We start from the raw sequence: 13,739 nt of genomic DNA, 5'->3' as shown, positions 1-13,739 counted from the left end.
TAATACACACCATCTGTCATTAACCTGGTTTCAGTCTAATACACACCATCTGTCATTAACCTGGTTTCAGAGTCTAATACACACCATCTGTCATTAACCTGGTTTCAGTCTAATACACACCATCTGTCATTAACCTGGAGTCATTAATACACACCATCTGTCATTAACCTGGTTTCAGAGTCTAATACACACCATCTGTCATTAACCTGGTTTCAGATCTGGGCTCATCACTCTCTCCATCTTTCTCTCCTTCCTCTCCCTCGTGATTCTCTCCTTCTTGAGATTAGCTTTGTCCTCCTCCTCATAGATTAACCATATTAACACCACTACATTCTGTTAAATCCACGAGGAAGTGAACCAGTGCACATTTCAGAAATATTTATTAAATCTTTATCTTTATGGATCTGTATTCATAAAGTGAGAAGTTAAAAACAAATAGATAAGAGCATTGGGGTGAAGGCTAGATGGAGAGATACTGGAGTGAGAGAGAGAGGCAGATAGATGGAGAGATACTGGAGAGAAAGAGAGGCAGATAGATGGAGAGATACTGGAGAGAGAGAAAGATAGATGGAGAGATATTGGAGAGAGAGAGAGGCAGATAGATGGAGAGATATTGGAGAGAGAGAGAGGCAGATAGATGGAGAGATATTGGAGAGAGAGAGAGGCAGATAGATGGAGAGATACTGGAGAGAGAGAGAGAGGCAGATAGATGGAGAGATACTGGAGAGAGAGAGAGAGAGAGAGAGAGAGAGAGGCAGATAGATGGAGAGATTGGAGAGAGAGAGAGAGACAGATAGATGGAGAGATATTGGAGAGAGAGACTGAGGCAGATAGATGGAGAGATTGGAGAGAGAGAGAGACAGATAGATGGAGTCTGATTGAGTGAGAGAGAGTCTGACTGAGACAGATAGATGGAGAGAGTGAGTCTGAGTGAGTGAGTGTCTGAGTGTCTGACTGATATGCTGTACTCACAAAGTGCCTGATAGTAGGAGGGCTGATCTAGGATCCACCCCTGTCAGTATAATCAGAGTAGGAGGGCTGATCTAGGATCCACCCCTGTCAGTATAATCAGAGTAGGAGGGCTGATCTAGGATCCACCCCTGTCCATATAATCAGAGTAGTAGGGCTGATCTAGGATCCACCCCTGTCCATATAATCAGAGTAGGAGGGCTGATCTAGGATCCACCCCTGTCCATATAATCAGAGTAGGAGGGCTGATCTAGGATCCACCCCTGTCCATATAATCAGAGTAGGAGGGCTGATCTAGGATCCACCCCTGTCCATATAATCAGAGTAGGAGGGCTGATCTAGGATCCACCCCTGTCCATATAATCAGAGTAGGAGGGCTGATCTAGGATCCACCCCTGTCCATATAATCAGAGTAGGAGGGCTGATCTAGGATCCACCCCTGTCCATATAATCAGAGTAGGAGGGCTGATCTAGGATCCACCCCTGTCCATATAATCAGAGTAGGAGGGCTGATCTAGGATCCACCCCTGTCCATATAATCAGAGTAGGAGGGCTGATCTAGGATCCACCCCTGTCCATATAATCAGAGTAGTAGGGGCTGATCTAGGATCCACCCCTGTCCATATAATCAGAGTAGGAGGGCTGATCTAGGATCCACCCCTGTCCATATAATCAGAGTAGGAGGGGCTGATCTAGGATCCACCCCTGTCCATATAATCAGAGTAGGAGGGCTGATCTAGGATCCACCCCCTGTCCATATAATCAGAGTATAATCAGAGGGCTGATCTAGGATCCACCCCTGTCCATATAATCAGAGTAGGAGGGCTGATCTAGGATCCACCCCTGTCCATATAATCAGAGTGCTGAAAGGCTGGTCACATGAAGAAACCCGAGACTCCAATTTGCATAACGACCTAACAGACCTACAGGATGATGCAGTCTCTATTGCTATTGGTCTATCTATCTCACTCCACACTGCCCTCTATTGCTATTGGTCTATCTATCTCACTCCACACTGCCCTCTATTGCTATTGGTCATATCTATCTCACTCCACACTGCCCTCTATTGCTATTGGTCTATCTATCTCACTCCACACTGCCCTCTATTGCTATTGGTCTATCTATCTCATATAACTCCACACTGCCCTCTATTGCTATTGGTCTATCTATCTCACTCCACACTGCCCTCTATTGCTATTGGTCTATCTATCTCACTCCACACTGCCCTCTATTGCTATTGGTCTATCTATCTCACTCCACACTGCCCTCTATTGCTATTGGTCTATCTATCTCACTCCACACTGCCCTCTATTGCTATTGGTCTATCTATCTCACTCCACACTGCCCTCTATTGCTATTGGTCTATCTATCTCACTCCACACTGCCCTTTCCCACCTGGACAAAAGGAACATCTACGTGAGAATGCTATTCATCGACTCAGCGTTCAACACCATAGTGTCCTCAAAGCTCATCACTAAGCTAAGGACCCTGTGACTAAACACCTCCCTCTGCAACTGGATCCTGGACTTCCTGACGGCCCGCCCCCAGGTGGTGAGGGTCGGTAACAACACAACCGCCACGCTGATCCTCAACACAGGGCTCCTCAGCGGTGTGTGCTCAGTCCCCTCCTGTACTCCCTGTTCACTCATGACTGCACGGCCAGGCAAGACCCCAACACCATCATTAAGTTTGCTGATGACACAACAGTGGTAGGCCTGATCACCGACGACGACGAGACAGCCTATAGGGAGCAAGTCAGGGACCTGGCCGTGTGGTGCCAGAAAAACAAACTTACATGGTCCAAGCATACCAAGACAGTTGTGAAGAGGGCACGACTACGCCTATCCCCCATCAGGAGACGTTTTGGGTCCTCAAAAGGTTTCACAGCTGCACCATCAAGAGCATCCTGACTGGATGCATCACTGTCCATATACCCATGGGGCGGCTAGGGTAAGGTCCAGTATAATTAGAGCGTTGGACTAGTAAGGTCCCGAAAGGTTGCAAGTTCAAACCCCGAGCTGACAAGGTACAAATCTGTCGTTCTGCCCCTGAACAGGCAGTTAACCCACTGTTCCCAGGCCGTCATTGAAAATAAGAATTTGTTCTTAACTGACTTGCCTAGTAAAATAAAAAAATTAAAAAATTAAAAATTAAAATGGCACTACAGAGGGAGTGTGTACGGCCCAGTGCATCACTGGGGCCAAGCTTCCTGCCATCCAGGACCTCTATACCAGGCGGTGTCAGAGAAAGGCACTAGAAATTGTCAAAGACTCCAGCCACCCTAGTCATAGACTGTTCTCTCTGTTCCCGCATGGCAAACGGTACCGGAGCGCCAAGTCTACGTCCAAAAGGCTTCTCAACAGCTTCTAGCCATAAGCCTCCTGAACAGGTAACCAAATGACTACCCAGACTATTTGCATCGCCCCCTCCCCCACACCGTTGCTACTCTCTGTTGTTATCATCTATGCATAGTCACTTTAATAACTCTACCTATATGTACATATTACCTCAACCAACCAGTGCCCCCGCACACATTGACTCTTTACTGGTACCCCCCTGTATATAGTCTCCCTATTGTTATTTTACTGCTGCTCTTTAATTACTTGTTACTTTAATTTCTTAGTCTTATCCGTATTTGTTGAAACTGCATTGTTGATTTGGGCCTGTAAGTCAGCATTTCACTGAACAGGTTGGGTGGGGTCTGCACACCAGTTGCATTCGGGACATGTGACTAATACAATTAGATTTGATCTAGGATCAGCTCCCCCCTGTCCATATAATCAGAGGAGTGTTGATCTAGGATCAGGTCCATATAATCAGAGGAGGAGTGTTGATCTAGGATCAGGTCCATATAATCAGAGGAGGAGTGTTGATCTAGGATCAGGTCCATATAATCAGAGGAGGAGTGTTGATCTAGGATCAGGTCCATATAATCAGAGGAGTGTTGATCTAGGATCAGGTCCATATAATCAGAGGAGGAGTGTTGATCTAGGATCAGGTCCATATAATCAGAGGAGGAGTGTTGATCTAGGATCAGGTCCATATAATCAGAGGAGTGTTGATCTAGGATCAGGTCCATATAATCAGAGGAGGAGTGTTGATCTAGGATCAGGTCCATATAATCAGAGGAGTGTTGATCTAGGATCAGGTCCATATAATCAGAGGAGGAGTGTTGATCTAGGATCAGGTCCATATAATCAGAGGAGGAGTGTTGATCTAGGATCAGGTCCATATAATCAGAGGAGGAGTGTTGATCTAGATCAGGTCCATATAATCAGAGGAGAGTTGATCTAGGATCAGGTCCATATAATCAGAGGAGTGTTGATCTAGGATCAGGTCCATATAATCAGAGGAGTGTTGATCTAGGATCAGGTCCATATAATCAGAGGAGTGTTGATCTAGGATCAGGTCCATATAATCAGAGGAGTGTTGATCTAGGATCAGGTCCATATAATCAGAGGAGGAGTGTTGATCTAGGATCAGGTCCATATAATCAGAGGAGTGTTGATCTAGGATCAGGTCCATATAATCAGAGGAGATCAGGTCCATATAATGTTGATCTAGGATCAGGTCCATATAATCAGAGGAGTGTTGATCTAGGATCAGGTCCATATAATCAGAGGAGTGTTGATCTAGGATCAGGTCCATATAATCAGAGGAGTGTTGATCTAGGATCAGGTCCATATAATCAGAGGAGGAGTGTTGATCTAGGATCAGGTCCATATAATCAGAGGAGTGTTGATCTAGGATCAGGTCCATATAATCAGAGGAGTGTTGATCTAGGATCAGGTCCATATAATCAGAGGAGGAGTGTTGATCTAGGATCAGGTCCATATAATCAGAGGAGTGTTGATCTAGGATCAGGTCCATATAATCAGAGGAGTGTTGATCTAGGATCAGGTCCATATAATCAGAGGAGGAGTGTTGATCTAGGATCAGGTCCATATAATCAGAGGAGGAGTGTTGATCTAGGATCAGGTCCATATAATCAGAGGAGTGTTGATCTAGGATCAGGTCCATATAATCAGAGGAGTGTTGATCTAGGATCAGGTCCATATAATCAGAGGAGTGTTGATCTAGGATCAGGTCCATATAATCAGAGGAGAGTTGATCTAGGATCAGGTCCATATAATCATAGGAGGAGTGTTGATCTAGGATCAGGTCCATATAATCAGAGGAGAGTTGATCTAGGATCAGGTCCATATAATCAGAGGAGTGTTGATCTAGGATCAGGTCCATATAATCAGAGGAGGAGTGTTGATCTAGGATCAGGTCCATATAATCAGAGGAGGAGTGTTGATCTAGGATCAGGTCCATATAATCAGAGGAGTGTTGATCTAGGATCAGGTCCATATAATCAGAGGAGTGTTGATCTAGGATCAGGTCCATATAATCAGAGGAGGAGTGTTGATCTAGGATCAGGTCCATATAATCAGAGGGAGGAGTGTTGATCTAGGATCAGGTCCATATAATCAGAGGGAGTGTTGATCTAGGATCAGGTCCATATAATCAGAGGAGGAGTGTTGATCTAGGATCAGGTCCATATAATCAGAGGAGGAGTGTTGATCTAGGATCAGGTCCATATAATCAGAGGAGGAGTGTTGATCTAGGATCAGGTCCATATAATCAGAGGAGGAGTGTTGATCTAGGATCAGGTCCATATAATCAGAGGAGTGTTGATCTAGGATCAGGTCCATATAATCAGAGGAGGAGTGTTGATCTAGGATCAGGTCCATATAATCAGAGGAGGAGTGTTGATCTAGGATCAGGTCCATATAATCAGAGGAGGAGTGTTGATCTAGGATCAGGTCCATATAATCAGAGGAGAGTCCATATAATCAGAGGAGTGTTGATCTAGGATCAGGTCCATATAATCAGAGGAGGAGTGTTGATCTAGGATCAGGTCCATATAATCAGAGGAGGAGTGTTGATCTAGGATCAGGTCCATATAATCAGAGGAGGAGTGTTGATCTAGGATCAGGTCCATATAATCAGAGGAGTGTTGATCTAGGATCAGGTCCATATAATCAGAGGGAGTGTTGATCTAGGATCAGGTCCATATAATCAGAGGAGGAGTGTTGATCTAGGATCAGGTCCATATAATCAGAGGAGTGTTGATCTAGGATCAGGTCCATATAATCAGAGGAGTGTTGATCTAGGATCAGGTCCATATAATCAGAGGAGGAGTGTTGATCTAGGATCAGGTCCATAATAATCAGATCAGGAGGAGTGTTGATCTAGGATCAGGTCCATATAATCAGAGGAGGAGTGTTGATCTAGGATCAGGTCCATATAATCAGAGGAGGAGTGTTGATCTAGGATCAGGTCCATATAATCAGAGGAGGAGTGTTGATCTAGGATCAGGTCCATATAATCAGAGGAGTGTTGATCTAGGATCAGGTCCATATAATCAGAGGAGGAGTGTTGATCTAGGATCAGGTCCATATAATCAGAGGAGGAGTGTTGATCTAGGATCAGGTCCATATAATCAGAGGAGTGTTGATCTAGGATCAGGTCCATATAATCAGAGGAGGAGTGTTGATCTAGGATCAGGTCCATATAATCAGAGGAGGAGAGTTGATCTAGGATCAGGTCCATATAATCAGAGGAGGAGTGTTGATCTAGATCAGGTCCATATAATCAGGAGTGTTGATCTAGGATCAGGTCCATATAATCAGAGGAGGAGTGTTGATCTAGGATCAGGTCCATATAATCAGAGGAGGAGTGTTGATCTAGGATCAGGTCCATATAATCAGAGGAGTGTTGATCTAGGATCAGGTCCATATAATCAGAGGAGGAGTGTTGATCTAGGATCAGGTCCATATAATCAGAGGAGAGTTGATCTAGGATCAGGTCCATATAATCAGAGGAGGAGTGTTGATCTAGGATCAGGTCCATATAATCAGAGGAGTGTTGATCTAGGATCAGGTCCATATAATCAGAGGAGGAGTGTTGATCTAGGATCAGGTCCATATAATCAGAGGAGGAGTGTTGATCTAGGATCAGGTCCATATAATCAGAGGAGTGTTGATCTAGGATCAGGTCCATATAATCAGAGGAGGAGTGTTGATCTAGATCAGGTCCATATAATCAGGAGTGTTGATCTAGGATCAGGTCCATATAATCAGAGGAGGAGTGTTGATCTAGGATCAGGTCCATATAATCAGAGGAGGAGTGTTGATCTAGGATCAGGTCCATATAATCAGAGGAGTGTTGATCTAGGATCAGGTCCATATAATCAGAGGAGTGTTGATCTAGGATCAGGTCCATATAATCAGAGGAGGAGAGTTGATCTAGGATCAGGTCCATATAATCAGAGGAGGAGTGTTGATCTAGATCCATATAATCAGGAGTGTTGATCTAGGATCAGGTCCATATAATCAGAGGAGTGTTGATCTAGGATCAGGTCCATATAATCAGAGGAGGAGTGTTGATCTAGGATCAGGTCCATATAATCAGAGGAGGAGTGTTGATCTAGATCAGGTCCATATAATCAGGAGTGTTGATCTAGGATCAGGTCCATATAATCAGAGGAGTGTTGATCTAGGATCAGGTCCATATAATCAGAGGAGGAGTGTTGATCTAGGATCAGGTCCATATAATCAGAGGAGTGTTGATCTAGGATCAGGTCCATATAATCAGAGGAGGAGTGTTGATCTAGGATCAGGTCCATATAATCAGAGGAGTGTTGATCTAGGATCAGGTCCATATAATCAGAGGAGTGTTGATCTAGGATCAGGTCCATATAATCAGAGGAGGAGTGTTGATCTAGGATCAGGTCCATATAATCAGAGGAGGAGTGTTGATCTAGGATCAGGTCCATATAATCAGAGGAGGAGTGTTGATCTAGGATCAGGTCCATATAATCAGAGGAGGAGTGTTGATCTAGGATCAGGTCCATATAATCAGAGGAGGAGTGTTGATCTAGGATCAGGTCCATATAATCAGAGGAGTGTTGATCTAGGATCAGGTCCATATAATCAGAGGAGTGTTGATCTAGGATCAGGTCCATATAATCAGAGGAGGAGTGTTGATCTAGGATCAGGTCCATATAATCAGAGGAGTGTTGATCTAGGATCAGGTCCATATAATCAGAGGAGGAGTGTTGATCTAGGATCAGGTCCATATAATCAGAGGAGTGTTGATCTAGGATCAGGTCCATATAATCAGAGGAGTGTTGATCTAGGATCAGGTCCATATAATCAGAGGAGGAGTGTTGATCTAGGATCAGGTCCATATAATCAGAGGAGGAGTGTTGATCTAGGATCAGGTCCATATAATCAGAGGAGGAGTGTTGATCTAGGATCAGGTCCATATAATCAGAGGAGGAGTGTTGATCTAGGATCAGGTCCATATAATCAGAGGAGGAGTGTTGATCTAGGATCAGGTCCATATAATCAGAGGAGTGTTGATCTAGGATCAGGTCCATATAATCAGAGGAGGAGTGTTGATCTAGGATCAGGTCCATATAATCAGAGGAGGAGTGTTGATCTAGGATCAGGTCCATATAATCAGAGGAGGAGTGTTGATCTAGGATCAGGTCCATAATAATCAGAGGAGGAGTGTTGATCTAGGATCAGGTCCATATAATCAGAGGAGTGTTGATCTAGGATCAGGTCCATATAATCAGAGGAGGAGTGTTGATCTAGGATCAGGTCCATATAATCAGAGGAGGAGTGTTGATCTAGGATCAGGTCCATATAGTCAGAGGAGGAGTGTTGATTGAGGATCAAATACTGGTAATACCAGTAATCCTATTTCAAATAAAGGTGTGTGAATACTGTGAGTTCTCACCCTGATCTCGACGACAGTGTTTCTCAGGATGTTCTCCAGCCTCTGTTGGTGGTTCCTGACGGACGATGTCACAGATGATGTCACTGCCTTAGGCTGCTTCTCCTTCTCCTCCTCCTGCTTCTGAAAACACACACACACACACACACACACACACAGTGTTGACACACACACACACACACACACACATACACACACACACACACACACACACACACAGGTCCACACACACACAGAGAGAGAGAACACTTTAAAGACATGATTAGAATACACATTACATCACAAATCCATTCTGTAATCTAACTCTGGTACCCTACACACCATGATCCATTCTATAATCTAACACTGGTACCCTACACACCATGATCCATTCTATAATCTAACACTGGTACCCTACACACCATGATCCATTCTATAATCTAACTCTGGTACCCTACACACCATGATCCATTCTGTAATCTAACACTGGTACCCTACACACCATGATCCATTCTATAATCTAACCCTGGTACCCTACACACCATGATCCATTCTGCAATCTAACACTGGTACCCTACACACCATGATCCATTCTATAATCTAACACTGGTACCCTACACACCATGATCCATTCTATAATCTAACACTGGTACCCTACACACCATGATCCATTCTATAATCTAACACTGGTACCCTACACACCATGATCCATTCTATAATCTAACCCTGGTACCCTACACACCATGATCCATTCTATAATCTAACACTGGTACCCTACACACCATGATCCATTCTAATAATCTAACACTGGTACCCTACACACCATGATCCATTCTATAATCTAACACTGGTACACACCATGATCCATTCTGTAATCTAACACTCTGATACCCTACACACCATGATCCATTCTATAATCTAACTCTGGTACCCTACACACCATGATCCATTCTATAATCTAACACTGGTACCCTACACACCATGATCCATTCTATAATCTAACACTCTGGTACCCTACACACCATGATCCATTCTGTAATCTAACACTGGTACACACCATGATCCATTCTGTAATCTAACACTGGTATCCTACACACCATGATCCATTCTATAATCTAACACTCTGGTACCCTACACACCATGATACATTCTGTAATCTAACACCCTGGTACCCTACACACCATGATCCATTCTATAATCTAACACTGGTACACACCATGATCCACTCTATAATCTAACACTGGTACCCTACACACCATGATCCACTCTATAATCTAACACTGGTACCCTACACACCATGATCCATTCTAACACCCTGGTACCCTACACACCATAATCAATTCTGTAATCTAACACCCTGGTACCCTACACACCATGATCCATTCTGTAATCTAACACTGGTACCCTACACACCATGATCCATTCTGTAATCTAACACTGGTACCCTACACACCATGATCCATTCTATAATCTAACACTGGTACCCTACACACCATGATCCATTCTATAATCTAACACTGGTACCCTACACACCATGATCCATTCTATAATCTAACACTGGTACCCTACACACCATGATCCATTCTATAATCTAACACTGGTACCCTACACACCATGATCCATTCTAATCACCCTGGTACCCTACACACCATGATCCATTCTGTAATCTAACACTCTGGTACCCTACACACCATGATCCATTCTATAATCTAACACTGGTACCCTACACACCATGATCCATTCTATAATCTAACACTGGTACCCTACACACCATGATCCATTCTATAATCTAACACTGGTACCCTACACACCATGATCCATTCTGTAATCTAACACTGGTACCCTACACACCATGATCCATTCTATAATCTAACACTCTGGTACCCTACACACCATGATCCATTCTGTAATCTAACCCTGGTACCCTACACACCATGATCCATTCTATAATCTAACACTCTGGTACCCTACACACCATGATCCATTCTGTAATCTAACACTGGTACCCTACACACCATGATCCATTCTATAATCTAACACTGGTACCCTACACACCATGATCCATTCTATAATCTAACACTGGTACCCTACACACCATGATCCATTCTATAATCTAACACTGGTACCCTACACACCATGATCCATTCTATAATCTAACCCTGGTACCCTACACACCATGATCCATTCTATAATCTAACACTGGTACCCTACACACCATGATCCATTCTATAATCTAACACTGGTACCCTACACACCATGATCCATTCTATAATCTAACACTGGTACACACCATGATCCATTCTGTAATCTAACACTCTGATACCCTACACACCATGATCCATTCTATAATCTAACTCTGGTACCCTACACACCATGATCCATTCTATAATCTAACACTGGTACCCTACACACCATGATCCATTCTGTAATCTAACTCTGGTACCCTACACACCATGATCCACTCTATAATCTAACACTGGTACACACCATGATCCATTCTATAATCTAACACTGGTATCCTACACACCATGATCCATTCTATAATCTAACACTGGTACCCTACACACCATGATCCATTCTGTAATCTAACACCCTGGTACCCTACACACCATGATCCATTCTATAATCTAACACTGGTACACACCATGATCCACTCTATAATCTAACACTGGTACCCTACACACCATGATCCACTCTATAATCTAACACTGGTACCCTACACACCATGATCCATTCTAACACCCTGGTACCCTACACACCATAATCAATTCTGTAATCTAACACCCTGGTACCCTACACACCATGATCCATTCTATAATCTAACACTGGTACCCTACACACCATGATCCATTCTGTAATCTAACACTGGTACCCTACACACCATGATCCATTCTATAATCTAACACTGGTACCCTACACACCATGATCCATTCTATAATCTAACACTGGTACCCTACACACCATGATCAAATCAAATCAAATCAAATTTATTTATATAGCCCTTCGTACATCAGCTGATATCTCAAAGTGCTGTACAGAAACCCAGCCTAAAACCCCAAACAGCAAGCAATGCAGGTGTAGAAGCACGGTGGCTAGGAAAAACTCCCTAGAAAAGCCAAAACCTAGGAAGAAACCTAGAGAGGAACCAGGCTATGTGGGGTGGCCAGTCCTCTTCTGGCTGTGCCGGGTAGAGATTATAACAGAACATGGCCAAGATGTTCAAATGTTCATAAATGACCAGCATGGTCGAATAATAATAAGGCAGAACAGTTGAAACTGGAGCAGCAGCACGGCCAGGTGGACTGGGGACAGCAAGGAGTCATCATGTCAAGTAGTCCTGGGGCATGGTCCTAGGGCCGCTGTTCAGTTGAAACTGGAGCAGCAGCACGGCCAGGTGGACTGGGGACAGCAAGGAGTCATCATGTCAGGTAGTCCTGGGGCATGGTCCTAGGGCTCAGGTCCTCCGAGAGAGAGAAGGAGAGAATTAGAGAACGCACACTTAGATTCACACAGGACACCGAATTGGACAGGAGAAGTACTCCAGATATAACAAACTGACCCCAGATCCCCCCGACACATAAACTACTGCAGCATAAATACTGAAGGCTGAGACAGGAGGGGTCAGGAGACACTGTGGCCCCACCCGAGGACACCCCGGACAGGGCCAAACAGGAAGGATATAACCCCACCCATCCATTCTATAATCTAACACTGGTACCCTACACACCATGATCCATTCTATAATCTAACACTGGTACCCTACACACCATGATCCATTCTAACACCCTGGTACCCTACACACCATAATCAATTCTGTAATCTAACACCCTGGTACCCTACACACCATGATCCATTCTGTAATCTAACACTGGTACCCTACACACCATGATCCATTCTATAATCTAACACTGGTACCCTACACACCATGATCCATTCTATAATCTAACACTGGTACCCTACACACCATGATCCATTCTGTAATCTAACACTGGTACCCTACACACCATGATCCATTCTATAATCTAACACTCTGGTACCCTACACACCATGATCCATTCTATAATCTAACACTGGTACCCTACACACCATGATCCATTCTATAATCTAACACTGGTACCCTACACACCATGATCCATTCTGTAATCTAACACTGGTACCATACACACCATGATCCATTCTATAATCTAACACTGGTACCCTGTGTGTGTGTGTGTGTGTGTGTGTGTGTGTGTGTGTGTGTGTGTGTGTGTGTGTGTGTGTGTGTGTGTGTGTGTGTGTGTGTGTGTGTGTGTGTGTGTGTGTGTGTGTGTGACCGTGTGTGTGTGACCGTGTGTGTGTGACCGTGTGTGTGTGACCGTGTGTGTGTGACCGTGTGTGTGTGACCGTGTGCGTGTGTGTGTGTCTGACCGTGTGCGTGTGTGTGTGTCTGACCGTGTGTGTGTGTGTGTGTCTGACCGTGTGTGTGTGTCTGACCGTGTGTGTGTGTGTGTCTGACCGTGTGTGTGTGTGTGTGTCTGACCGTGTGTGTGTGTGTGTGTCTGACCGTGTGTGTGTGTGTGTCTGACCGTGTGTGTGTGTGTGTCTGACCGTGTGTGTGTGTGTGTGTGTGTGTGTGTGTGTGTGTGTGTGTGTGTGTCTGTGTGTCTGACCGTGTGTGTGTGTGTGTCTGTGTGTGTGTGTGTGTGTCTGACCGTGTGTGTGTGTGTGTCTGACCGTGTGTGTGTGTCTGACCGGGTGTGGGTTGCGTAGCAGCATCAGTGATTCTGCCCTCCTCATCCTCTCCTGGTCCATCTCTCTGCTGATCGTCTGTTTGGTCTGGTAGGTCAGCTGTCTATGGGGGGGCAAGCCTGGGAAACAGACCACCTGCTCCACACGCCTACACACAAACACACACACACACACACACACACAAGGTCAGACACACACACGGTCACACACACACACACGGTCAGACACACACACACACACACGGTCAGACACACACACACACCCACACACAT

General features: G+C 44.5%; 1 protein-coding gene across 1 annotated transcript in view; it reads right to left on the bottom strand.

Moving 5' to 3' along the window:
* LOC135538451 (chromosome transmission fidelity protein 18 homolog) overlaps window positions 1–13,739 on the bottom strand; it is a 178,396-nt gene that overhangs the window by 108,221 nt on the left and 56,436 nt on the right. Inside the window, 2 exon segments of the mRNA XM_064964351.1 lie at window positions 8,764–8,883; window positions 13,453–13,615. Coding sequence (XP_064820423.1) covers window positions 8,764–8,883; window positions 13,453–13,615 — 283 coding nt within the window.

The sequence above is a fragment of the Oncorhynchus masou genome, unplaced genomic scaffold, assembly GCF_036934945.1.
Source record: "Oncorhynchus masou masou isolate Uvic2021 unplaced genomic scaffold, UVic_Omas_1.1 unplaced_scaffold_966, whole genome shotgun sequence".
Classification (NCBI taxonomy): domain Eukaryota; kingdom Metazoa; phylum Chordata; class Actinopteri; order Salmoniformes; family Salmonidae; genus Oncorhynchus; species Oncorhynchus masou.
The sequence above is the reverse complement of the archived record's forward strand: the minus strand, read 5'-3'. Positions and strand labels throughout refer to the sequence as shown.